Genomic DNA, 27,909 nt, shown 5'->3' with positions numbered 1-27,909 from the left:
GCCTGGTGAGCCCAATCCAACAGGCATTGACAAAGAAATATAGAAAGCTTATGAGCTTAAAAGTGAGAAAGGTTGGGGAATTCCCTGGTGGTCCAGTGGGGTGCAGCCAAAAAAAAAAAAAAAACGGTGAGAAAGGCTAGAAAGTAAAAGCTGACTTTCTATATGAGTCACAGGCATTCAATCTATATTTCTCATATTTGGTCAACACCCTCTATCAAAGTCCTTATACATTCTGGACTTTCAGAAAAAGCCAAAAAATCACATACTTCAAGAGGCGTGAAAGTATATTTCAAGTCAGTCCCTCTAATTACAAAATGTTAGCCAAAAAAGAAAATGTCCATAACTAAACTCTTAAATTGAGTTCAAAAATCTTTTCTACTTAAAAAAAAAGACACCACAAAACATTTATAGAACTGTACAGAGAAAAATGTCCAACATAATCTGAAATTCTTGATTCTAATGTTTGACCAAACCCAGTATATATTTAACAATCAATTTGCTTTCCAAAAAGCAAAATTTAAAGGAAAAAAGACATTTTATCTTCCTAAATATAACTGGTATAAAATAAAACCAGTCAGAAGCATAACTGCCTTTAACTAAAACCAAATAAAGAAGAACCTAGATGATACAAATTTACTTAAATTAAAACATTACAGTATATATGTATGTGCATACATGCGGGAAAAATATCATATAATCTGTAAGATGAAGTGAAATATGTATACCCTATTTATATAACAAAGGCTGAGAAACTTAAACTCCTAGATCACATAATACCTCATCAAAACTTTTTTTAATCCATAGACTAATCCCTTGAAGGTAGCTATTAGATGAAACAACAAAAGCTTTTATCTAAGGTTTTAGCCCTTTCTATTGACTTTCTTTTCTTTAGGATCCTGTCTCAAAAGACAAATGGTATATTTTGTGTATTTGTAAACATCAGACTTTCAAGCCATTTTACTACAGTCCTTAGAAACAATTCATTTCTTCAGCTCTTCATGCACACCTGAGTTGGTGGAGGTTTCAGTTCGGAGCTCTTCTGTTTCCTCCTTTAAAGCAAACTCGGCAGGAGCTGGGTGTTCCTGGATGCTGGATTTCACGGCATGAGCTGCATAATTAAGGCTGGTGTTTTCACTCCAATGCCAGTAACCTGAGAAGGGGTTGTAGAGCATTCCTGCCACAGTTTGAACTGACAGACCGTCTGAGAAAAAAAATATCAGACAGAGCATATTTAATAAATATTTACCTTCCACATGCCAAGAGTCTCATGCAACTCTCCAAATTAAAAAAGGATTCCTAACTCAATAGGCACAAATACTTTGTAGCCATGTACAGCTCATTCTTTACTGCAGCAGAACATAAACTCTAGCATGGTATTTGGAATTTGGTAAGTACTCAATAAATGTTAGCTGTTTTTAGAAAATACCTGCCAACAACTGACTGTTCCAATCATCTTTAAAATATTTTTTCTACTCTATTTTCAACAAAGTTACTTGCAGAGGAGAAATTACCACATTTCATTGGACAGATAAGATTATTCCAAGTAAAATCAAGTTTATTGATATACTGTTATATGAACAAAAAGCATGAGACACACATGAGCCTAAGAGGACTACCAAATGCCAAATAAATGAACTGACAAGTGTTATTACTTGACAGGAATTCAACAGGTAAATCAAGTGCTCACGAGGTGTAAAGCAGAGCTAGGCATTGTGGGGAGCACAAAAAGGAGACAGTCTTGCCTTCAAGCCAGAAAGAGGCTAAGAACACTAAAATAGGGGCTTCCCTGGTGGCGCAGTCGTTGAGAATCTGCCTGCCAATGCAGGGGACACGGGTTCGAGCCGGGGTCTGGGAAGATCCCACATGCCGCGGAGCAACTAGGCCCGTGAGCCACAACTACGGAGCCTGCGCATCTGGAGCCTGTGCTCCGCAACAAGAGAGGCCGCGATAGTGAGGCCCGCGCACCGCGATGAAGAGTGGCCCCCACTTGCCGCAACTAGAGAAAGCCCTCGCACAGAAACGAAGACCCAACACAGCCATAAATAAATAAATAAATTTAAAAAAAAAAAGAACACTAAAATAACCGTACTATAAGGCATGCTATAACTAGCATAAAACACTACATAAAAAGTGACAAGGAAGTTCAAAATATATCTGACTATGAAGGAATCAGGAAAAGTAATACGTAAAATAAGCTGATTCAAGCACGGCCTCAATAGGACAAACTGAGGATGTGTAACTAAAAGACATTTGTACCTCATCCTTAAACAGGTGAGGACTAAACAGCCAAAAAGTATTCAGTGATCATCTATGATTTCCTTGGCCCTGGGTTAGGTGCCACAGGTGAGAGAAAAGTGGATGTAATACTTGATCCTAACTTCAAGGCGTTTATGATCTAGTTGAGGAGAGAAAAGCAACATCCAAAGAATAGTGGCCTATTTCATTAAGTGCTAGGTTATGTGATTAATAATTATAGGCACATTAAAAGTTTAGTTAGGCCTTGGAAATTGGAAAAAATTTTAATACTTACTTGATTCCAGAATGCTCTCTAGCTTTTCAGGTGAAACAAACTTCTCCCATGTATGAGTACCTTTTGGTACAATACCTGCAATCTGCTCTGAAAAAACAATTCCCAAGGCATAGGACAGCTGTGTTTTGTTGATTGTAGTAATGAATAAAGAACCACCGGGCTAAAAAAAAATATGTGTAGAAGTAAAATTTTAAATGTTAGGAGTATCAGTTAGATAAAGGCTTGGCTTCCCCCACCCTCCTCCTTCCTTCCAAACAATTTAAGTGCAGTTAAGATACACAAGTATGGGGACTTCCCTGGGGGTCCAGTGGTTAAGACTCCGTGCTCCCAGTGCAGGGGGCACAGATTCGATCCCTGGTTGGGGAACTAAGATCCCACACCGCGCGGCCAAAACAAAACAAAAACAAAACACAAACCCACAAGTGTGAATAAAATATAATCTACCAAAATAGAGGTTTTTTTTCTCTCGGGAAGTTCATCGCTATGGGCAGTCCACTACAGATGTGCGTACTGAATTTACGCAACAGTGCTTACAACTAACTCCTAAAATCATACATTACTATGATTTATGTTTATATTATATACATTCTTTTGTACATATCAAATAAGTTATAATAAAAATATAGAAATGAGATCCGGCTGCTCTTCCTTGTTACATGTCCACATTAACGTCTTCATGTGTCAACACTGCTTTCTTTTTGGGTGCCGAGCCTGCCTAACTTGTTTGGTACAGCGCACACTGCCCCATGGTTTGTGCAGGCTGGCAAGGCCAATAAGTGTCCTCCGACAAAAGCCTTAATGATTAAGGTATGAAAGTGTTTTGTTTTGTTTTGATTTCATTACTATAAAGAACATAAAGAGATCAAGATAAGAACTTCAGTGAATGCAAACCACTTACAGGATTGTTTAGTCTGCCATTTTTTAGTGACCATATTTATAGTGTTTCCTGTATCTACTCCCACAAATGGCAAGAACATTAAGGTCTCTTCCACACCTTCTCATTAGCACCTGATGGAGATAAAATGCCAAAGACCCCTTCCAAAATAATCATATTAAGATATATATGTATGAAAATATCTCAAATACCACTCTAAACCAAAAATAAAAATGATAAGAGAAGGCCCTGAAATATTGGGATGTGCCCTTAAAACTAAAATATCACGCACTACTTCATTACACATTATAACTTTTCTCTGTAAAACGCTAGTGTTCCAAAATATCTCATTAAAAATCACTTATGTGTCAATTATATCTCAGCAGAGCTAAGGGAAAAATTACTTATAAGTATCCAATCTGTGTTTCATAAAATCTTACTCTAAGGAAATAGTGATGAGCATTGGTCATTTTTTTTTTTTTTAAATAGGCTTTCCATTAAAGCAAAAATGAGTTTTAAATTCCACGATGCCAGTATCCCTAATATATCTTCCATCCATACACACTGACTGAGACACTACACAAAAAGAAATAATTAAGGAATTTTCCTTGGAAAATAGGAGGTACACCTAATAAAATTTGTTTAAGAGGAAACACCACCAAGAAACTATATAGGGCTTCCCTGGTGGCGCAGTGGTTGAGAGTCTGCCTACCAATGCAGGGGACACAGGTTCGAGCCCTGGCCCAGGAAGATCCCACATGCCGCGGAGCGGCTGGGCCCGTGAGCCACAATTACTGAGCCTGCGCGTCTGGAGCCTGTGCTCCACAGCAAGAGAGGCCGCGATAGTAAGAGGCCCGCGCACCGCGATAAAGAGTGGCCCCCACTTGCCTTAACTAGAGAAAGCCCTCCCAGAGAAATGAAGACCCAACACAGCCATAAATAAAATAAATAAATAAATTAAATTAAAAACAACAAAATACACATTTAAAAAAAAAAAAACCTATACACATTGAAGGAGACTACGGAGACATGGCAACTAAATGCAATATGGAATACTGGATTGGATCCTGCAACAGAAAAATCACATTAGTGGAAACACTAATAAAATTTAACAGGGTCTGTAGTGTAGTTAATAGTATAATGTCAACTAATTTTGTAGTTTTGAGAAATATACCATGGGCTACATACAGGGCTAGGAGTACCGTGAGGCAAGTGAAGTACTGAGGGCACAAAATCCAAGGAGGCACTCACTGTCTGGGGCATGCAAATGCAGGACTGGCGCAGAATAGCGAGTGCCACCTTTGACTTTCTGCCACACCTGCCTCACCCCAGTTCCTACCCTTATTATGTAGAATGTTAACAGTAGGGGAGACTGGGTGAAGGGCACCCTTCACCACCCTTCACAGTGGGAACACTGTGTACTATCTTTCCAACTCTTCTATAAATCTAAAATTATTTTAAAACAAAAAGTATTTTTTAAAACCTCTATTTAGATAAAGGCTAAGCATTTAATTCCTTTAGCTCTTGACCTTAGGGAGTTACCTCTTGAATACATAAACAACAGAGTTGATATAGTAATAATAATAATAATACTTTGGAAATATTTATTAAAAGAAAATTTGGAACACCTTCAGAGGACTGTGTCAAATTATATAAGCATAATAATGTAGGGACTTCCCTGGTGGCGCAGTGGTTAAGAATCCGCCTGCCAATGCAGGGGACACAGGCTCGAGCGCTGGTCCAGGAAGATCCCACATGCCGCTGAGCAGCTAAGCCCATGCACCATAACTACTGAGGCTGCACTCTAGAGCCCGCGAGCCACAACTACTGAGCCCGAGAGCCGCAACTACTGAAGCCCACACACCTAGAGCCCGTGCTCCGCAACGAAGCCACCACAATGAGAAGCCTGAGCACTGCAGCGAAGGGTAGCCCCCGCTCGCTGCAACTAGAGAAAGCCCGCGCACAGCAACTAAGACCCAACACAGCCAAATATAAAATAAATAAATTTATAAAAAAAGATAATAATATAATGGAGAGAACCAGACTTCAAATAAAAAGAGGTAGCCTTAAGCCCTACTTAAGTGCCTAGTGACCTTTGACTTAGAGACCATGTGACCTTTGACACCTCTCAGATTCTGATCTTCATTGGGTCAAAGGAAGTCACAATGCCTGCCTTACCTTCCTCACCTGGTTGTAGGTAAGATCTGATGAGATCATTTGTATGAAATATTCTTTTATAAGCTGATAACTGTTACACATATCACATATACAGAGTGACTTAACAAATGCTGGCTAACCAATTTATGCTAATAATGGTTTTTTACTTTTAAGTATTAATCCAAGTCAATTTCTTAGTAATTGTCATTCAGTGCCTATTAGGTAATTAATCCAGACTATACCAAAGAAAAATACCACTATAAATCTATTGTTTGTATTACACTGTTCAGCACCAACATTTTTCAAGATCCCTGGACATCAAGATACTGGATGTGGAAAACCCCAGATATTGAGGGCAGGCTGAGAGGCAGAAGTAATCTCCAGTAAAGATGCTGTCCCCTCATCCTGTCTTCCTGGTTTCAAGTATTATAAAACATTTATTGCTATGGATACATACACAAACTCAAAAGAAAAAACAAATAAGTAAACTCTGTAAGTCTTACTTTTAACACTTGACAGCAGCACTGTATAAACGTTTCTAGATCAATCACATGTTCTACAACTTCAGAAGCTACGACAGCATCAAATGTTTCTGCAGTTTCTTCCACAATCTTTTCCAGGGAACACGCTCTGTACTCTATCCTCTTATCCAGGACTGGGTCAAATGATTTATGGTGCTGTGCTGTTTTAATGTTCTCATCCACAGGATCAATTCCAATAACTGAAGCCCCAAGCCGCCCTAGAGGCTAATGGCATAAGAAATCATTACCCTCGAAGAAAATAGAACACGTTAGCAATAAAAAGCTTCTCAAAAAGGAGACAAGATTAGGCACGAGGTGATAATTGTTGGAGATCATTTATGGGTACACGAAAGTTCAATATACCATTTTCTCTAGTTTGTACATGTTTGATAATTTCCATAATAAAAAGCTTAAGAGTGAGAACAATAATCACAACAACAAAAAAACTTATCAAGAACTGCTTAAGAATAGTGAGGAAATTTTTGTCTACATTCTCTAGATATATTTACAGGCACACAGCACAGTATTAACATATTTAAAGTGCAATAAATGTAACATGTCATTGTAAAAAGAGCAAAATTTTCTAATATTCAAATTCTCTAAAGCACATTTTTTTCTCCATAGTTTCTCTTGTGACTGACTAAAAACGATTCTTAGTAGCTAATTCTTCTTTCAGCCTTTATATTCAGTCACTTCCCATGACATGCCCGAGTTTTTAAACACAGCCTTTATTTTGATCAAAACTGCATAGCATTTATTTTATAACTCTTTAGTTAATAAGTTAAAAGTATAAATCAAATTATTTTAACTTTAGAGACATAGATCTGTAATAATACACAGAGAAGATCATAGAACACATACAGTAAAATTGTACTAATTTACAATTTGGTACACCTCATATTCTTGATTCTAAGGGATGCATTTTCACATATTTTACATTTCCTGAAATTTTATAATTGATGTCAAGAGAAACCAGCGCACTGCCATATGAAGAACACATTTTCTGTGCATATGGAAACTTAGCTATGTATCAAAGGCCTCTGTTAACCTCACTGTCAACTTGGCTGTTATGACCTTGACAGTAACACACACCATTGTATCTTCACTTACATTTGTATCCTATACTGTTTGCTTAAAATATCTTTCAAGCAAAGATTATGATGCAGCATTTAAACAAAAAGTTATTGTGTTGATAGGAGATTACAAAATAGAACTGTAGGGCATAAATATTCTGTCAGCTAAAGCAAGTATTGTTCACAGGGAGAAGTACTCTAGAGCACCTAAGAAGGGGAGAGCCCCCAAAGCAGGCAAAATTCTGTTACGTTTTCATACTGAAGCAAGTGCAAAAGGACAGCTTATCAGTGCATTTAAACCAGCGGAAATTGCCTAATATCTTGGGAGAGAAGAGACAACAAAATTTCCAAAGCTATTCAAATGACCAGTGCTTTTTTTTTTAATTGAAGTATAGTTGATTTACAATATTATATTAGTTTCAGGTGTACACCATAGTAATTCAATACTTTTACAGATTATACTCCATTTAAAGTTATTATAAAATAATGGCTATATTTCCCTGTGCTGTACAATATATCCTTGTTGCTTATTTATTTTATGCATAGTAGTTTGTACCTCTTAGTCCTCCTACCCATATCTTGCCCCTGTCCCCTTCCTTCTCCCCACTGGCAACCACTGGTTTGTTCTCTGTATCTGTGAATCTGTTTCTGTTTTGTTGTATTCATTTGTTTGCTTTATTTTTAAGATTCCATACATAAGTGATAACATACAGTATTTGTCTTTGTCTGACTTATTTTACTAAGTGTAATACCTTCTAGGTCCATCAACATTGTTGCAAATGGCAAAATTTTCATTCTTTTTTATGGCTATTATTCCATTGTGTGTGTGTGTGTGTGTCACATCTTCTTTATCCATTCATCTGTTGATGGACACTTAGGTTGCTTCCATATCTTGGCTCTTGTAAATAGTGCTGCTATGAACATTGGGGTGCGTGTATCTTTTCGAATTAGTTTTTTTGTTTTCTTCGGATGTATACCCAGGAGTGGAACTGCTCAGTCATATGGTAGTTCTATTTTTAGTTTTCTGAGGAACCTCCATACTGTTTCCTGTAGTGGCTGCACCAATTTACATTCCCACCAACAGTGTACTAGGGTTCTGTTTTCTCCACATCGTCATCAGCATTTGTTATTTGTAGACTTTTTAATGATAGCCATTCTGACTGGTGTGAGGTGATATCTAATTGTGGTTTTGATATGCCTTTCTCTGATGATTAGCAATGTTGAGCATCTTTTCATGTGCCTATTGGCCATCTGTATATCTTCTTTAGAAAAATGTCCACTCAGGTCTTCTGCTCGTTTTTTAACCTGGTTGTTTGTTTTTTGACCTGGTTGTTTGTTTTTTGATGTTGAGTTGTCCGATCTGTTTATATATTTTGGATATTAACCCCTTATCAATCATATCATTTGCAAATACTTTCTCCCATTTAGTAGGTTATCTTTTTGTTCTGATGATGGCTTCCTTTGTTGTGAAAAAGCTTTTAGGGCTTCCCTGGTGGCGCAGTGGTTGAGAGTCTGCCTGCCAATGCAGGGGACACAGGTTCGAGCCCTGGTCTGGGAAGATCCTACATGCCGCAGAGCAACTAGGCCCGTGAGCCACAACTACTGAGCCTGCGCGTCTGGAAGCTGTGCTCCGCAACAGGAGAGGCCGCGATGGTGAGAGGCCCGCGCACCGCGATGAGGAGTGGCCCCCACTTGCCGCTGCTAGAGGAAGCCCTCCCACAGAAACGAAGACCCAACACAGCCAATAAATAAATAAATAAATGAATAAATAAATAAATGAAATTTAAAAAAAAAAACAGCTTTTAAATTTAATTAGGTCCCATTTATTTACTTTTACCAGTGCCCCATTTTTGTGTAAAAAAAAAAAAATTCCTCACTATAATTTTCTGAAATACTTATATATTTTTAAGAAAGTAAAAAGCATGTACTAGTTTATAATCATAAAAATATTAAAAACAACATTATATACTTCCTGTTTTAAAAATGAACAATATTATTTGTTAAAAGGATAAAAGAGGCATAAGCCCACTTTTTCTCAATTTTTTTTTTTCCAGTTAAAAATGCCAGGAAAGTTTGGGCTTCCCTGGTGGCGCAGTGGTTAAGAATCTGCCTGCCAATGCAGGGGACACAGGTTCGAGCCCGGGTCCGGGAAGATCCCACATGTCACGGAGCAACTAAACCCATGCACCACAACTACTGAGCCTGCGCTCTACAACCCGAGAGCCACAACTACTGAGTCCGCGTGCCACAACTACTAAAGCCTGTGCACCTAGAGGCCAAGCTCCGCAACAAAAGAATCCACTGCAATGAGAAGCCCGCACACCGCAATGAAGACTAGCCCCCGCTCACTGCAACTACAGAAAGCCCGCACAGCAACGAAGACCCAACACAGCCATAAATAAATAAATAAATAAATAAATAAATAAATAAATAAATATAAAGTTCCCTTTAAAAAAAGAAAAAGAAAAATGCCAGGAAAGTTGTAAATCACTTACCTCCGTTAACAATCCACCACCACAGCCAACATCAAGAATCTTCATCCCAGACAAAGGTTTTCCTGGCTGGTGATCAGCAACTGTTTTTAAAAGATTGTCTCTTTTAAAAAAATTCAAAATATATAAAAACAAATTATTAATTTTATCAATAAAGTCTTAAAAGTGCATTATTTTCAAAGAAATATTAAACTCTCTTTTTAAATAGACTATTGATTTTGGGGGTAAAAAAACTTTTATTTTCAGCATAAAATGACATTATGCTTAACTTACAAGATATTTTTAGTAATCAGAAGCAGGAGGTTTAAAGTAAAGTTCTTGAAATAATCTAGTAATAATTATGACTTAACTATTACTTTAGTAATAATCTAAAGAAAAACTTTAAAAACAATCTAGTTTAGATTAACCTAATTTTATTCACTTGAGATATCATGTCACCTGAGGTATTATTAGCTATGTTGCTAGTACTTGCTAGACCCATTTCATGTCAGCAACAAATAGGTTATTTTACAGGGTTTAGTAGAAGCAGACTGGAGATCTATATTTTCAGAATTTGCCTATATTCCCTTCTAAATTGAGTCACTTTTCATCTTCTAAGTTAATGGTGTTTTCATGATCATGTAAACAGGCATCCAAATCAAGTAAACTTAATTCTAAGATAATCATAGCAATATTTTACCACATACACAAATGTAAGCACACACACATACACACCCATATACACACACAGATATATATAGCTAACAGTATTGTAAACTAAACTTTTAAGTTGGACTACATACAAATTCTAATTATACTTATATTAAAATAAATGTCATATATAATAAGGACATCTTAGGAAATCTTTTATTGCTATTCAAATTAATTGACTTCTAAGAAAAACCTAGATAGTGGTTAAGTAGATAATTTCAGAACATTATAATATACAGAAAGGACCCATTTCAAATGAAATCCAATCCATTCTTCACACATTGGCCAAAATGACTTCTTTATATCATAGTTTAGATCACATTGCTCCCTTTCAATGGTTTTAATTATGATCAGAATAAAATCTAAGCTTCTAACCATAATTTGTACTGCCCTGGATGGTCTTTTTTAGTGTGATGTCTAACTAGTAGTGTCACATTAGTTGGAATAGAGTAGCTCTCAAGCTGAGCGCGCATCAGAATCACCTGGAAGGAAGACACAGGCTGCTGACCCCCCAAAGCAGTAGGTCCAGTGTGAGACCTGAGGATTTTGTATTTCTATCAAGATCGCAGGTGATACTGATGTTGCTATAGTCCAGGCCTAACCTTGAGAACCACTGATCTAGCCTAACAGAACGACATTTCTGCTTTTCTCTGCCTTAGTGTTTCAATGATCCACCAATTCAGTGGTAATAAGAATGCGCCAATATTTTCCTTTTTGCTGCACTGATAAAACCAGCAAAAACCAATCAGGAAGTTCCTTGAGGGCAGTCTGAATCTGATATTCTGTGTCTGTCACAGTGCCTTGCCCATGTCGGCTGCTCAAAAATGTTTAATAAATAAATAAATAAATGGGCAGAAGAACGAATGAACAATTGACAAGTGGAGTCTTGATAAGTGGAGTCTGATGAACCCTTGCCTTTATCTCCCATGGCAAACTCTAAGTTCCTGAAGCACACGGACTGTGTTTTGAATGATGAATATCTCAGTAGCTTTTACAGTTTCTAGCCCCCAAGCTCTGTACAAGGTAAGTTCTCAAAAAAATATTTGTTGAATTGAACCTTCTCAGTACTATTCCCTTTATCAGAACTGCCTAAAGGCCAAAGATGCTATGAAATGACCTTGATGCCATAGGACCCTAATTCCTTTTCATATGGATTTAATTCTAATTAACTTGATAATATCCAAAAATACTTCAAGTTAATTTATGAAACATTGTAGAACTCGAGTGATGCTATTAAAAAATTAATAGTTTTGGGACTTCCCTGGTGGGACAGTGGTTAAGAATCCGCCTGCAAGAGCAGGGGACATGGGTTCGAACCCTGGTCTGGGAAGATCTCACATGCCGCGGAGCAACTAAGCCCGTGCGCCACAACTACTGAGCCTGCGCTCTAGAGCCGGTGAGCCACAACTACTGAGCCCACGCGCCTAGAGTCCATGCTCCGCAACAAGAGAGGCCACAGTAATGAGAAGCCTGTGCACTGCAATGAAGAGTAGCCCCTGCTCGTCACAACTGGAGAAAGCCCATGTGCAGCAACGAAGACCCAACGCAGCCAAAAATAAATAAATAAATAAAATTTTTAAAAATATTTTTTTAAAAATTAATAGTATCAAACAATGGACATTGAAGAGAATCTCCTTAATTTCTAAAGCAAATTTAAAATGCAGCATTTTGAACCTAGGCATAAACCGAGAGAAAAATGAACTCGAAAGAAAATGAATTATTGAAAAGAGTTGTATTTTAAAAGACCTAGAATTTCTGTAATGTTACCTAATGAACGGCACCCTCAGGTCGTTCATAGAGTGAAGAGGTGCATATACTCCTTGCTCGTCCCACCACCTGTGCGCCAAGGCCAGGAAGGTCTTCACCTCACTGCTGTCTACAGTGGTCCGGGAAGTACTGTACAGTCTTGTCCAAGGGAGTCTAAGAGGTCAGAAGGAAGAGCCAGGCAAAAACTGCCATTTAAAAAAATGTAACATGGGATATATTAAGTAGAAAGATATTCTGATTTGCAATTTATTAGATTCTAAATACATGTATCGCTTATTTTTGATGCTTCAAAACAAGTTTTCTTATAATCACATTGCTTATAAGTAAATAAATATATATATGTATATATGTGTGTGTGTGTATATATATATATATATATATATATATATATATAGTCACAGATGAAACAAATTAATTTGCTTTCGAAGTAAGTTACAACAAAAATGAAACTTTATAAAACTTGGCCTTTTGGGTCACATAGTAGTAGTAGTAGTAGTAGTAGTAGTAGAAGTAGTAACTATTTACTGAACACTTACTAAACGCCAGGTACTGCTTGTTTAAGAAATCCCTATATGTCATATGTCATCTTATTTAATCCTCAGCAACTCCATAAGGTAGGTACTATTATTATCTCTAGTGCACAGACAACAAAAGGAAGGCTCAGAGAGATTAAGTGGTGGAGCCAGGATTTGAACTCAGATGCCTCAGCCTTCTCTCCATTTCTACTGCTTGATCATACTAATCCAAGCTCCCGTCATCTCTTGCCTGAACTATTGTCCTAGCCTTCTAATTAGTTGGCCTGCTTACGACTTCATCCCCCTCTAATCTGTTCCCCACAATGCACCCAAAGTGACTGTTCTGAAATATAAATACGATCATGCTATTTTCCCACTTAAAATGCTTCCATGGCTTTCCAGTGACAGTGGGAAAAAGACCAAAATCCTTAGCATAGCATAAAATATTCTGAATTATTTGGTCCCCAGTTTCTTCCCTCTCCAAAGTCACTTCCCACTACTCTCCTCGTCCTCCCCACTCCAGCCACGTGGGCCTTCTCTAAGTTCTTTGAATTGACCATGCTTGATCATTCCCCAGATACTTTGGATATGTCATTCCCTCTGCCTGGAACATTGTTCTCACATCCCCCCTTCCCTCCTCTACACACCTAATTAATTCCTTCTCATCCTTTAGACCTTAGTTTAAATGGAACGTCATCTAATACTCTCCTATTTTAACTCCTATACAACTCTGTACTTCTTTGTGAGCCTACGTGATTAGTTGATCATGTCTCTCCATTAGAACGTAAGCTGTCTTGCTTACCACTTTTTTTTTTTTTTTTTCATTTTATTCCTAGTGACAAGCACAGTTCCTAAAACACGGTGCTCGGGAAACATTTGTCAAATAAATAATCTGAAGGAGAAGGCCCAGAAAAGTATATAATTCACGTAAATATTTTTTTTAATCAAATGGAATCAAACAGGGACTAAATGGGGATCAGACAGACACTACACCAGGTCCCACGTCAAAGTACATGATAGGAAAATCCTCCAGAAGCTCTTGGGTAAAAGAGAATAGGTTGTTACGGTAGCAAAGGTAATGCCATTTAAATTTTTACTACGTTTTTCTTAGCTACATAGAGTACATTCTATATTGATTACTTAATATCCTTTTAAGAGTTAAATATCACTCTTCTTTAATATTATCTTATGAATATTACCCTCTTTATCATGCTTCATGCAAAGCCTCAGCAATCAAGGACTAACTTACAGGGACTTCCCTGGTGGTCCAGTGGTAAAGAATCTGCCTTCCAACGCAGGGGATGTGGGTTCAATCTCTGGTCAGGGAACTAAGATCCCACATGCCACGGGGCAACTAAGCCCCCTCGCTGCAACTACTGAGCCCATGTGCCTCAACTAGAGAGCCCACGTGCTCTGGAGCCTGCACGCCACAACTAGAAAGAAAAAAAAAAAAAAACCCTGCATGCCACAACTAGAGAGAAGCCTGTGTGCCGCAACGAAAGATCCCACATGCCACAACTAAGACCCAACGAAGTCAAAAATAAATTAAATAAATAAATAAAATAAAAATTTTTTTAAAATGACTAACTTACAATAGTTAACAGTAGGTGGTTGCTCAGTTGACTAAGAATGATTTTACAGACATCCAATCTTAAAAGAGCCAGTTCATTTATAAGTAGAGCATGCACTTGGAAAACAGAGCTCATACCTTAAACCAATGCAATATTTTTCACAAAGTTAGAAATTGGTTTCTAATATATGAATACATAAAGATATTACTTTGATTCAATCTTACTATCTAGAATGTATACTTAACCACCTTATATTTATGTTGCACCCAAATCATTTACGATTTAAGCACTGCGTTATTTGTGTCCTGTAATAAGGATATTATGAGGAAGTAAAAAGTAGTTCTCTGAGTAATATAGTCTTGCATTAAAAATAAAAGCTATCGCTAAATATGGATGAAAGGCATGCACTGGATTTATACTGTATTACAAATTTTCCGTGGGTTTGAAATTTCCCAAATTTAAAAGTTGTTGGAAAAATAAGAATATTTAAATAAATAAAAGCTACCTTAATCAAACCACATGAGCTACACTGACAAAGTTTATTAAACACAATCAATACTAAACTATTATTGCACATAATTATGTGAGTATTTGCCACAGTAATGAATAAACTTACCTGTAACTTTTCATCCTATTCAGGCAGGCAAAAGTCATGCTATAGGATTTGAAACACATGATTCTGTATTCACTGAAAACCGATGGTCTAATTTGTAGAGTCCAACTGAGCTGATTTTTTGAATAAGCTGAAAAAAGAAAATTAAATGTCTAGAGAAAGCATTGCACAGTATGAATCCCAGAAATGCATATAATTTTAGAAACTATTTTATACAGCAATCTTATATTACAGTTGATAAACAAAAGGGTTTTTTTCCCTTAATTTTGGATTTTACTTTAAATTATAAAACAAAAATCTTGCATTCTGCCATCTAACTCCAATCAGATATTTCTGAAATAATAATCATCAAAAATAAGTAATGCCTATGGTAAAGTTTTTCATGCCATTTGTTTTTACATATACATTATGCTGCACAAAATTATTAAAAAATGATATTCAAATTAAAACTACATTACCTTTTAAACTAGAGTAATTTTTTTTTTTGGTCACACCACGCACCTTGTGGGATCTTAGTTCCCCAACCAGGGATCAAACCTGGGCCCTCAGCAGTGACAGCACAGAGTCCTAACCACTGGACCACCAGGGAATTCCCACAAACTAGGGTAATGTTAATTTTGAGATTATTTATCAAAACCAGTTCAAATTATGTCACTTTCATGTTAGCTACATGAAATGGATTTATACGTATGCTCAACACATTTTACAGAGGAAAAAAAATGTGCACTTCTAGACATATATATCTCCTAAAATAAACAGTCATCCAGTTTATATGTTCCAACTTACACAGGGACCTGCTTTATGAACTAGTTATTCTGCTGCAGAACATTCAGTTGTTCAACAAACATTTAAACAAAGTAGACCTTTGAGCAAAGAAAACTACCAGGGACATTACATTATGATAAAAGAGACAAAACAGCAAGGATTTACTATATAGTATAGGAAACTATATTCAATATCTTGTAATAGCCAGTAAAGGATATATAGGTTATATATAGGATATATAGGTTATATATACATGTACTAACCTACATATACAGATGTAAATCTATAGATTTACATCTATATATAAATCTACATATATAGATGTAAATCAACTATACTTCAATTAAAAAAAAAAGAGAGGGCTTCCCTGGTGGCGCAGTGGTTGAGAATCTGCCTGCTAATGCAGGAGACACGGGTTCGAGCCCTGGTCTGGGAGGATCCCACGTGCCGCGGAGCGGCTGGGCCCGTGAGCCACGGCTGCTGGGCCTGCGCTTCTGGAGCCTGTGCCCCGCGAAGGGAGGGGCCGCGATAGTGAAAGGCCCGCGCACCGCGATGAAGAGCGGTCCCCGCACCGCGATGAAGAGTGGCCCCCGCTTGCCGCAACTGGAGAGGGCCCTCGCACGAACCAGAGACCCAGCACAGCCAAAAATAAATAAATAAATAAATAAATAAATAAATAAATAAATAAATAAAATTAAAAAAAAAAAAAAAAGAGTAAAAAAAAAATAAATAAAAAAAAAAAAAAAAGAGAGAGAGAATCCACCAAGAAGACAAATTACTCTGGCAAAAAACAGACAAAAACCAGACAAAGATGGCACAGCAAAGAAAACCACAGACCAATTTCTCTCATGAGCAGACACAAAAATTCTCAATAATTAGTAAACAGAATCCAGCAACATATAAAAGGAAAAATACAGCATAACCAAGTAGGATTTATTCTAGCTATGCAACACTAGTTCAAGAGTAGAAAATCAATCAGTGTAATCTACCATATTAATAGTTGAGAGAAGAACACACATAAGCTTACTAATTAATGTGGACAAAGCATTTGACAAACTCCACACCCACTTACGACTAAAAACTCTCAGCAAACTAAGAATAGAAGAGAAATTCTTCAATCTGATAGAACACCCATAAAAATTCTATAGCTCACAAAGTACTTAATGGTGATAGACTAATTGCTTTACACCTAAAGTCAAGAACAAGGCAAGAATGCCCATTCTCATGACTCCTATTCAACGTACTACTAAAAATCTTAGCCAGTACAATAAGGCAAGAAAAGGAAATAAAAGGCATACAGAATGGAAAGGAAGAAATTAAACGGTCCCTATTTACAGATGATACGATTGTCTATGTAGAAAATCCCAAGAAATCTTTAAAAAATAAAAATAAAAAGCTCCTGGAATAAGTTGGTTCAGCAAGGTAATAGACTACAAATTCAACACACAAAAAAGTCAATTGTTTCTATACATTAACAATGAACAACTGGAAAGCAAAAATCAAAATGCTCTATTATTTAAAATCAGTACAAGAAAGAATACTTCCATTGTTGTATAAATCCCTCAAAATACGTTCAGAGTCTGTATGCTGAAAATTTATATAAAACACTTATGAAAGAAATCAAGGACAACCTAGTAAATGATGAAACATACTGTGTTCATGGATTGGAAGAGTCAACATAAATCCTCCCCAAATTGATCTATATGTTTGACACAATTTCTATCAAAAGAGACAGAATAGATATAACAATGTTAAAAAGGAGAATAAAATTGCAGAAATCAAATACCCAATTTTAAGACTTATCATAGAGCTACAGTAATCAAGACAGTGTGGTACTGGAAGAGAGACAGACTGAAATATCAATGCAACAAGAGTGTCCAGAGAGAGGAAAAAAAAAAAAAAAATTCACCCAACTGATTTTTTGACAATGGTGCAAAAGCAGTTCAAAGGAGGAAGAATGGTCTTTTCAGTAAATGGTGTTGAAACAATTAGACGTCATCGACAAAAAAGAAAATTTTGACCAAAATCTCACATCTTATACAAAACTGAACTCAAAATGATCTAAATGCAAAACTATAAAACTTTTAGAAGAAAATATAGAAGATCTTCCTGACTTAGGGTTACACACAGAGTTCTCACATCTGACACCAAAATCACAATCCATAAAAGAAAATATTGATTAAATTGGATTTAACCAAAGTCTAAAACTTTTGCTTGGCAAAACACCTTGTTAAGAAAAAGAAAAGTCAAGTCACAGAATGGGAGGAAATATCTGTAAAACATATATCCCATAAAGAACTTGTATCTGGAATATATAAAGATACTCTTTAAACTCAAAAGTAAAACGAAACAGAAAAACAAAAAACCTCCCACAGGAAAACAAAATACGCAATCCAATTTTAAAACGGCTGTGGGTATTATAAAAAGGGTATAAAAAGAGACAGACATTTCATCAAAGAAGATATACAGATGCAAATAAGCACACGAAGAGATGTTAAATAGCAGTAGCCATTAGAGGAATGCAAATGAAAGCCACTACATACCTATCAAATTGGCTAAAATTTAACCATCCCTGATATTACCAGGTGTGGACCAAGATATGAAAAAACTAAATCTCTTATATATTGCTAGTGGGAATGTAAAATGGTACAGACACCATGAAAAGCAGTTTAGCAGTTTCTAATAAAGTTAAACATATATTTATCATGCAGCTTTGCAAGTGCATTCCTGGGCATTTATCCCAGAGAAGTGAAAACTTACGTCCACACAAAAACCTGTACATCAACTTTCACAGCAACTTTATCCATAACAGCCCCAAACTGGAATCAATCAAAATATCCTACAATAGATGAATGGTTAAACAAACTGTGGCATATTCATATCATAAAATACTACTCAGAAATCAAGAGGAATGAACTACTGATACATGCAAAAACTTGGATGGATTTCAAGGGTATTTATGTTGAGTGCAGAAACATTTTTTCAAAAGGTATATACTGTAAGATTCCACTTACATAACACTTGTGAAATGGCAAAATTATAATGGAAATAATAATATAATGTAATGGAAAATAGATCAAGGTTTAAGGTTGGTGGTAGGGTTTGACTATAAAGGAGTATTACCAGGAGTTTCGCTGTGATTGTGGAACAGTTCCATATCCTGATTGTGGTGGTTATTACACAAATCTCTATGTGCGGTAACACACACACACACACACACACACACACACACACACACACACACACACGAGTGCATGTAAAGGTGGTGAAATCCAAAGAAGGACTGTAGTTTAGTTGATGGTATCATACTAACGTCAGTTTCCTGACTCTGACAATGTATTATGGTTATGTAAGATGTTATCACTGAGGAATTGGATGAAGGGCATATGGAAATTCTCTGTATTATTTTTGCACATTCTTATGAGTCTATTTCAAAATAAAAAATTTTTAATTAAAAAGTATAAAAGTAGACACTACAAAGTGCTTCTCCTCCCCCTGACTCTAGGTATCCAGCTTCCCTCTCTGCAGGCAACCAATGTTACTAGATTTGCATGTAAGCCTCCAGATATTTTATACATATTTCATTTTTGTGTATCAATTTCTCTCTTATTTTATACAAAATGTAGCACAGTATACTCATTGTTCTGCACCTTGCTCTTTCCACCTATCAATGTATCTTGGAGATTTTTTTCATAATAGAGCATAAAGAACTTCCTTTTTTTTTAGGTTTGCAAGGTAATCCATTGTATGGCTGTAACTCGTCATTTATTTAAGCAGTGCCCTATTTTTTTTTGAATTTTATTTTATTTAATTTTTATACTGCAGGTTCTTATTAGTCATCCATTTTATACACATCAGTGTATACATGTCAATCCCAATCTCCCAATTCATCACACCACCACCACCCACCCCCCGCCACTTTCCCCCCTTGGTGTCCATACGTTTGTTCTCTACATCTGTGTCTCTATTTCTGCCTTAAGCAGTGCCGTATTAATGTACATTTATTTAAGTTATTTCTAATTTTTTGCTATTCCGAAAACATAAGATTGAATTACATAGGTAATTTATTTTTGAGAGTACCTGTATGTAAAACTGCAAGAATTGTGTCAATTGGCATGTGTATTTATAAATTTGTAATTACTTTCTTAGATGTTAAACCAATTTGCAATCTCACTAGAAACTATGAGTTTCTAGTGTTGGTTTCCCCACACTGATAATACTTTGATAGTCACCTATGCAGTGTATTATCAAACTTTATCTTTGCTAATCCAATAGGTGAAAATGGTATCTCACTACAGTTTTATCATGAGTGAGGTTAAGTGTCTTTTTTTAAGTTTAGTGGTGCTATGGTCTGAATATTTGTGTCTCCTCCATCCTCCAAATTCACATGTTGAAATCCTGACCCTCAAGGGGATGGTATTAGGAGGCGGGGGTCTTTGAGAGGGATTAGGCCTTGAGGGTGGAACCCTCATGACTGGGTTTAGTGCCCTTATAAAAAGAGACCCCAGAGAGCAAAAAGGCTTCACCTATGAACCAGGGAGTGAACACTCACCAGACACTGAATCTTGGCCTCTGCAATCTCCAGGACTGTGAGAAATAAATTTTTCTTGTTTATAAGCCACCTAGTCTGTGGTATTTTGTTGTAGCAGTAGGAATGGACTAAGACAAATGGTCATTTATATTTCATGTCTTGTCTTTCCATAGTCTCTGAACATTTTTCTCCTGAGCTTTTTATGTTTTTAAAATTTTCTTTTGTTTAATAGGACCTCACAGCCTGGCCAAAATTCATTTTAACATCCTCAGAAAAAAAGTTTGTGCTTCTAGGCTTTAGCTCAAATTATTCTCTCTTCCACCATTTCTATCTGTATTATTTTTTAAGACCCAGGTCAAATATCACCTCCCTGATGACTTTAGGTAGGTAAATGAGATATCAGAGAATTATGTAGACTGTGATACACAGATAAGGATTTACAGTTGACCCTTGAACAATGTGGCAGTTAGCAGCGCCAAGGCACGCGTGCAGTCAAAAATCCAGGTATAACCTTGCAGTCAGCCCTCCACATCTGCTACTCCACGTCCTTGGATTCAACCAACCTCAGGCAGTATAGTACTGTAGTACTTATTTATTGGGAGAAAACTCCCCACATTTAAGAGGACTGGTGCAGTTCAAACTTGTGTTGTTCAAGGGTCAACTGTGTAAGGTACTATCATGAAATTGAGCCTCAAAGATTTCAACACAGTCCTTGCTCTCTGGTCAGTGATGACCCCAATCTCCCTCTCACCTCCCCTATTTCTGGAAAATTAGTCCCTCAGTCATCAGTATGGCCAGAATTCTTAAGAGCCTTAAAATCCACCTCACCATAACTGAGAGAAACTCATCAAGTTCGTATTAATAGAATGCTACCAATTCCTTCTTTACCTCGAATCTCTGATCATTCTGGTATTTGAAATTTTAAAGGAATGGGGACATTTTTCACTTAATTTATTCAAAAAGTCATTTATCAGCACCTATCAGGTACCATGCTGACAGTGAACGAGCCCTCTAATGGCGTGGTCCCAGCATTCATCGTTTATTGTCTGGATTACTCTAAGGCCTCCCTGAGCCTAGTCTTGTCCGCCTCCGTCCCACTGTCTACACAGCTGCCAAGTGTTATTTCTAAAAAACAAGTCTGAGTATGTTGTTCCTTCTGTAATTTCCCACTGTCCTGAAGATAAAGTCAATCCCAGGAGGTGTACATGGTCTTTCGTGTACTTGTCATGGCCGAAAAAGTCTGTCTTATCCCTGGCCATTCTCTGCCCTCTTTTCCAGCCCTCCATCCACACTGTACTTTTCAAGGAACACCTCGCAGTTTCCTAGAAACCTCCTCACAGATACTCAAGCTGGTCCTTTGGCCACTCCAACTTCTTCTAAAACTGGACAACTTCAAGACAGCTCCCTAAATATCTTGTTTAAGAAGTTTCCCTCATCCCAAATATTTATTCCTTCTATGTTCACTTCCAAAATTTGGAAATATTTATACTGTATTTTTTCTGAATTTCTGATTATAAAAGACATATTTACTGAAAAAAATTATGAAAAATATAACGAATGATAAAATGATAGATCACCAACTCCACCTCAGATAATCACTGTTAAAATTTTGATGTATCTCTATTCTCACTATATATCTCCAAGTTCATAATACAAACTGATTTGTAAGGTTTTTTTTTTTTAACCTTTTTAAAAATTGAAGTATAGTTAATTTACAATGTTGCATTAATTTCAGGTGTACAGAAAAGTGATTCAGACAAATTCTTTTCCATTACAGGTTATTACAAGATATTGAATAGAGTTCCCTGTGCTATACAGTAGGTTCTTGTTGTTTATTTTATAGATATTAGTGTGTATATGTTAATACCAAACTCATAATTTAATTTATTCCCCCCCACCACTATCCCCTTTGGTAACCATAGGTTTGTTTTCTATGTCTGTGAGTCTATTTCTGTTTTGTAAGTAAGTTCGTTCATATCATTTTTTTAGATTTCACATATAAATGATACATTTGTCTTTCTCTGTCTGACTTACTTAGTATGATAATCTCTAGGTCCATCCATGTTGCTGCAAATGGCATTATTTCACTTTTTTATGGCTCAGTAATATTCCACTGTGTATATATACCACGTCTTCTATATCCATTCATCGGTCAAAGGACTCTTAGTTTGCGTCCATGTCTTGGCTATTGTAAATAGAGCTGCTATGAACACTGAGGTGCGTGTATCTTTTCAAATTAGAGTTTTCTCCAGGTATATACCCAGGAGTGGGAATGCAAGATCATATAGTAACTCTATTTGTAGTTTTTTAAGGAACCTCCATACCGTTCTCCATAGTGGCTGCACCAATTTACATTCCCACCAAGAGTGTAGGAGCCTTGCTTTTCTCCACACCCTCTCCAGCATTATTTGTAGACTTTTTAATGATGGCTATTCTGACTGGTGTGAGGTGATACCGCATTGTAGATTTGCATTTCTCTAATAATTAGCAATACTGAGCATCTTTTCATGTGCCCGTTGGCCATCTGTAGGCCTTCCTCAGAGAACTGTCTATTTAGGTCTTCTGTAACTTAAGAATCTTAACACTACATCTAATCATTTTCCATGTGGCTACACATTGATTTAAATCATGTTTATTGGCTGCACTATTTTTCACTCTATTGAGAGTAACAGCTTATCAATTCTTTTTTTGTTTTTTGTTTTTGTTTTGGCCAGGCCACACAGCTTGCATAATCTCAGTTCCTCTACCAGGGACTGAACCCCGGCTACCGCAGTGAAATCCCGGGATCCTAACCACTAGGCTACCAGGGAACTCCCACAACTTGTCAATTCTATTGGAGGCCTTTAGGTTTCCCAGTTTTTGCTCTTTATAACCTGATCTTAGTTCCATCCTGACGTTTTTTTAAAGAGACCCTTAGGTATCACTTCTTTAAAAATTCCCAGTGCCTGGCAAACAGTATTTGTTAAATGAGTTTCATGTAATAAATGAACTTAACGTTCTGGTTAATATTGGGAGTTAAATAATCAAACTGTCTTCTACAAGCATCAAGTTCGGTGTGTTACTTTCTTGATCTTATTTGCCAATACAATGTGCTGAATTAATCTATTCATCAAAAAATAATATTGCTGGGCTTCCCTGGTGGCGCAGTGGTTGAGAATCTGCCTGCCAATGCAGGGGACACGGGTTCGAGCCCTGGTCTGGGAAGATCCCACATGCCACGGAGCAACTGGGCCTGTGAGCCACAATTACTGAGCCTGCGCGTCTGGAGCCTGTGCTCCGCAACAAGAGAGGCCGCGATGGTGAGAGGCCCGCGCACCGCGATGAAGAGTGGCCCCCACTTGCCGCAATTAGAGAAAGCCCTCGCATAGAAACGAAGACCCAACACGGCCATAAATAAATAAATTAAATTAAATTAAAAATTAAAAATAATAATAATAATATTGCTGCCTTAAATTCTGAAACATGGCAAGATACGTGCAAACAAAACACAAATAAAAGGCGACCAATAAGACAGCTGGTGTCTTTTCCCGCCGGGGCAAAGGAAAAAGGCACATGACCTTGAGACTCCAGCCGGCACAGTGGTGGCCGGCTCCTGCAGGAGCTCAACGAAAATAAGACAAAAGGTCACTGGATACATGGCGGCGGCCCGCAGGCTGCGCTCTCCTCGGCCCGGACCGCTAGTTCTCAGCTATTTTTCCCAGCCTCTGGGGAAGGGACGGTATGAGCCCAGGCCGAGCGTTCAACGGACAGCGAGACGCAGGACCCAACGTACAGGTCTTTGGCTGACCCCGCGCGGAGCCCCGAGACAGCCCGCCGCCCTCGCCCGCGCCTGCGCAGAACAGCCGGCCCGCGCCGTGGGCTGCGTGCGAGCGACCCCCACGCACACACTCACCTGCCGACGTGGTTAAGCGAGGACAATCAGCCTGTGTGCCCCGGAACGCCGACCTATGCGCTCCTAAAAACCGACTCCCGGAGGAGCTCAACTTGCGGCCTCCCCACATCGCGAAAGGATCCACCTCTTCCGGTCCCTCCCGCAAAACATCCCGAACAGAAAGGTTCCGAGAGCCAAACTAATCATGGTCGCAGTGATGGGTGTTATAGATGTGTGACTGTAGTTACTCTTACACGCTCAACATGTCAAATTGTGCATGCAGTTAAACTATAGAATGTTTCTTTTGTCATAAACTAACTTCAAGATCCTCCATCTATTCCTGTATGACCACCTCAAAGTAGCCATCAGTCATGATACCACTTCAAGCTATGTGATCTAGCTTTTATTCCTGTATAGCTCTTAATTATTTCATATTTAACAGATGTCTCCCAAGGACACTCCTGTAAGACACTGACCAAAACTTATAATCACAAAAGATCCGAAGCACTTCTTCCCTAAGAGAATTGTTTCCCATTTCAAGGCACTCAAATGTCAGAGGGCCAGAAGTCTAAATTGAAAGTTTGTTTTCTGTGAGTGACCTGATAATGTTCCCGACAGGGCACACATTACATAGCAGGACACTGTTAATCACTCAGGCTAGGCAAACTTCACTTAAGGGTTAGAACAGGCAACCTAACATTTTACTTCTAAATGTGTAACAGCCTTTCCTTGGGTAAGAACAATGATAAATGTCCAACATCAAAGACAAACAAAATCATTATACATTTTTAACAGGCAGGATCAGACTGGTAAAGGGTTCTTTGAATTAGTCAAATTTACTGCTCAGTAATGGTCTTTCTCTTATGGCTTCTTAGTAAAATATTGACCTCCTCCTAAGAGTGGTTGCAGATTTTTCAGTTGTCTTCAGAGCTCCTCTCTCAAGATGCATGACCATCTCTCCAACTGAAGGCAGAAAGCTCTGCACAAAAGAACATTTAGCATGTGTTATGTCTGCTGGAGTGACAGATCCCAGGAAAAAGCAAAGTGCAAGTATGATTAAAGTTCTAAGAGCTTGATTTACATGTACTTTCTTTGAATGATTCCCCTCACTGGGCTTCAGAGCCTCTCCACTACATTTTCAGTTCAACAACAAAGGCAATCAGTGATTTGCCTTAATACCAATAGGAAACAAAAGCCTCTTGAATACCCACTAGTTTGGCTCAGATAAGCAAAACTAGCTTGCAGTACTTTTCTCTACAAATATCAATAAAAGGCTCTTCCAATGACACTTAAACCCAAGTTGTACTGGAGGAACAGCAGGTATAATGCGATGTATGGCTGTTGTGAGATATTCCTCAGATCATCCCCATAGTCTCACCCATAAACGTGTTATAGAGTCTACAGTTTATTTTGCTATAAAACTAAAAATCTATTTAATACTTTGAAATTCAATTTTATAATTTTATATAAACTTTTTTCATTCAAGTTAAGGGTAAAGTGCTCCCTTAAAGCTAACAGTTTTACCTCTTTGAAATGATAACACTACTACATCCACTTCGGTTTAACTGATAAATTTTTGTATTTACAAAATTCCATATATTCAATAAATTGGTAACTTAAGATAATTTTATCTTAACATTACCATAATCAGAATGTGGCAGATTTAATTTATGTGTTTTTATAGGAAACCTCTATGGATGACACCTAGTAAACCTTCATGGTATCAATGTAACTCATCACACATGAGTTATTTTAAGGGCTATTACGTTATTTTAAGCCCATTTTCTCATATAAGGTTTAGACATTACAACCAAATTCTACTTAAAACTGAAGAACTTAAGACCTTAGAGATAATCTAATTCCACCCTTATACAGCTGAAGAAACTGAGTTCCATTGTGATTGATTTGCCCAAAATATATCAAACAGCAGAGGCAGGACAAGCCAATGAATCTATTTCCACTAAACCATGCTTTGCACATTTTAGAAACTTCAATAAATTAAAAATACTATTTATATACTTCATGTCTTCCTTTGAAGAAACAAAATAACTCAGACATTAAAAAAAAGATGATGTTTGGAAAGTTCACCTATTGTGTATTATACCATTAGGAACAGATGCTTTTTTAAAAAGACATTTTACAAGGGCAGGAAACATATACACTGAAATTCCACACCAATCTTTATTTATATTTTGGGGCCTGAAACAAATCTTATAATTACCTCTTTCCAAATTACATTTTATTCTCTTAATGGTGTGGTTTACCCCCATTCCACAAAAACAAGTGTGATTAATACACTAGAAATATTTGAAAAGAAAACCTCTTAAGACAGTTTTTATTAACCAATCCAGACCAATGATTGTCTCAAAAAATTAATCTATTAATTTTCTGGTGGTATCATTTTAGAAAAGGCTTCATAACCAAATTACACATCTAATTAACTTACGTATAAGTCTTTGCATTCACATCCCAAATCATGGAAGCCCTGTTTATAAAATCTTACCATTCAAGGTAAACATACTCCATTAATGTCAGTGAAATGATGAATTCTCTAAACTGAAAACCCAAATATCTAATTATAATACTGATGTATTTACTAATAATCACATACATCATGACTATGTTTTTAAAAATATCTACAGATAGGAAACTTGCATATTATGGCAGAGTAAATCAAACTGTCAAATGCTACTTTTGGCTCTAGTTCATATCTTGCTTAAAAATGTGCATATCATAGCCAGTAGACTTTTTCTGTAGAATTTTATTCTGAAAATATTATTTCACTTGAGATTGATCTAAAAAACATTTTTAGATATGAAAATGTTATACAACTTATCTATTACAAATTAATCAGATAATTCTGCAATTAGGTATACTGTGTTAGCTCACCTACATAAAAAATATTGCACATTTTCCTTTACTTATCTCAGATGTGACTGATGCCTAAACTATATAGAATTCCAAACTATTTAAAAGTTATTGTGTGAAATGTCAACTTAATAAATATCAGAACTAAATGCACTGTAAAACAATATTTTTGGTAAACATGCATTTATTCACAGTTGATTTCCTCTAGATAAATGCGTAACTGCTCAAAATTATTTAAGAACCTATGTAGAGGTACAAGAGCACACTATTACAAGTCTATTTCTACCTTCATTTTGAGGAAACACTGATCTTGGCAAAAACGTGGCTTACTTTAAAATGAACTACTGCTGGTAACAAGGCATACTCTAAAACTCTTGTGACCTGCACCTGCTTTTTCCTTTTTAAATTAAAATTTAAAAGCATTTGTTTTCAAAGATTTATCTATTGTGGCATAAGTGAGTAATCATATAAAGACCCTAAAAGCATTTCAGTTGAGCATTTCAGTGCCTGCAGAGCCTCATTTTACTCGTAAGTTATGACTGCCTTAAACTGCTAGACAACTCACTGATCATAATTTTAAGAAACTGACAAAACCAGATCATTTTAATGTTATGAAACTGACACAAACCTGAATAATACAGTATTCCTCCACTGAGCTGAGGTCATATTATACTTTAAAAATATAAATAAATATATCAAATTGTGAGTTTTAGTTCTATAGCAACCCCAAAGTGTTTAAAATATGCTTTAAAACAGAAGTGGGAAACTGCAGAATATAGTTCCAGACTTGCACTGCTGCTAGTGTCAAACACAGTCAGTCATTCCTTATAAATAATTCTAATGGTGCACTGCTCTGATTGATTCCAGCAATTTCATTTTACAGGAGTGAACCATACTTTATACACACAGAGAACATATTACTTGAAAATCCCCAAAGCAGGAAGAAAAGTTTAGAAAGCTGTCAAATGCTTCCAAATGAACGTAAAGATCTATTTCTGGCCCTCTTCTACACCCTTATAGTTGAAATTTGACAAAAATCCATGGTACAATTTACAGATTTTGACAAACTAT

The 27,909-nt window shown here is 36.9% G+C and overlaps 1 protein-coding gene and 1 non-coding gene across 2 annotated transcripts; both read right to left on the bottom strand.

The window, feature by feature from the left end:
* Positions 1 to 266: 266 nt before the first annotated feature.
* Positions 267 to 24,151, bottom strand: COQ3 (coenzyme Q3, methyltransferase). Its single transcript, XM_028163402.2, has 7 exons — positions 23,992 to 24,151; positions 14,807 to 14,933; positions 12,105 to 12,257; positions 9,651 to 9,750; positions 6,065 to 6,307; positions 2,531 to 2,690; positions 267 to 1,201 (listed from the first exon to the last, which is right to left on the bottom strand). Exons 1-7 carry the CDS (start codon positions 24,098 to 24,100, stop codon positions 981 to 983), a joined length of 1,113 nt encoding a protein of 370 aa, XP_028019203.2. The 5' UTR covers positions 24,101 to 24,151; the 3' UTR covers positions 267 to 980.
* Positions 15,320 to 15,392, bottom strand: TRNAD-GUC (transfer RNA aspartic acid (anticodon GUC)). The gene has a single exon. It is a non-coding gene; the product is annotated as a tRNA-Asp (tRNA).
* Positions 24,152 to 27,909: the final 3,758 nt, after the last annotated feature.

The sequence above is a fragment of the Balaenoptera acutorostrata genome, chromosome 14 (assembly GCF_949987535.1).
Source record: "Balaenoptera acutorostrata chromosome 14, mBalAcu1.1, whole genome shotgun sequence".
NCBI classification, from domain to species: Eukaryota; Metazoa; Chordata; class Mammalia; order Artiodactyla; family Balaenopteridae; genus Balaenoptera; species Balaenoptera acutorostrata.
Note: the sequence above shows the minus strand (reverse complement) of the source record. Positions and strands in the feature narration are given on the sequence as shown.

What these genes read in the sequence shown, in the direction of transcription:
- COQ3 (XM_028163402.2), bottom strand. Translation starts at nt 24,100, where the DNA reads ATGTGGGGAGGCCGCAAGTTGAGCTCCTCCGGGAGTCGGTTTTTAGGA. An exon ending in GCTGCTGTCAAGTGTTAAAA is followed by an intron (nt 2,691 to 6,064) that starts GTAAGACTTACA and finishes ATTTTTTTTTAG; the next exon opens with CCCGGTGGTTCTTTATTCAT. An exon ending in AGAGAGCATTCTGGAATCAA is followed by an intron (nt 1,202 to 2,530) that starts GTAAGTATTAAA and finishes TTTTTTTCTCAG; the next exon opens with ACGGTCTGTCAGTTCAAACT.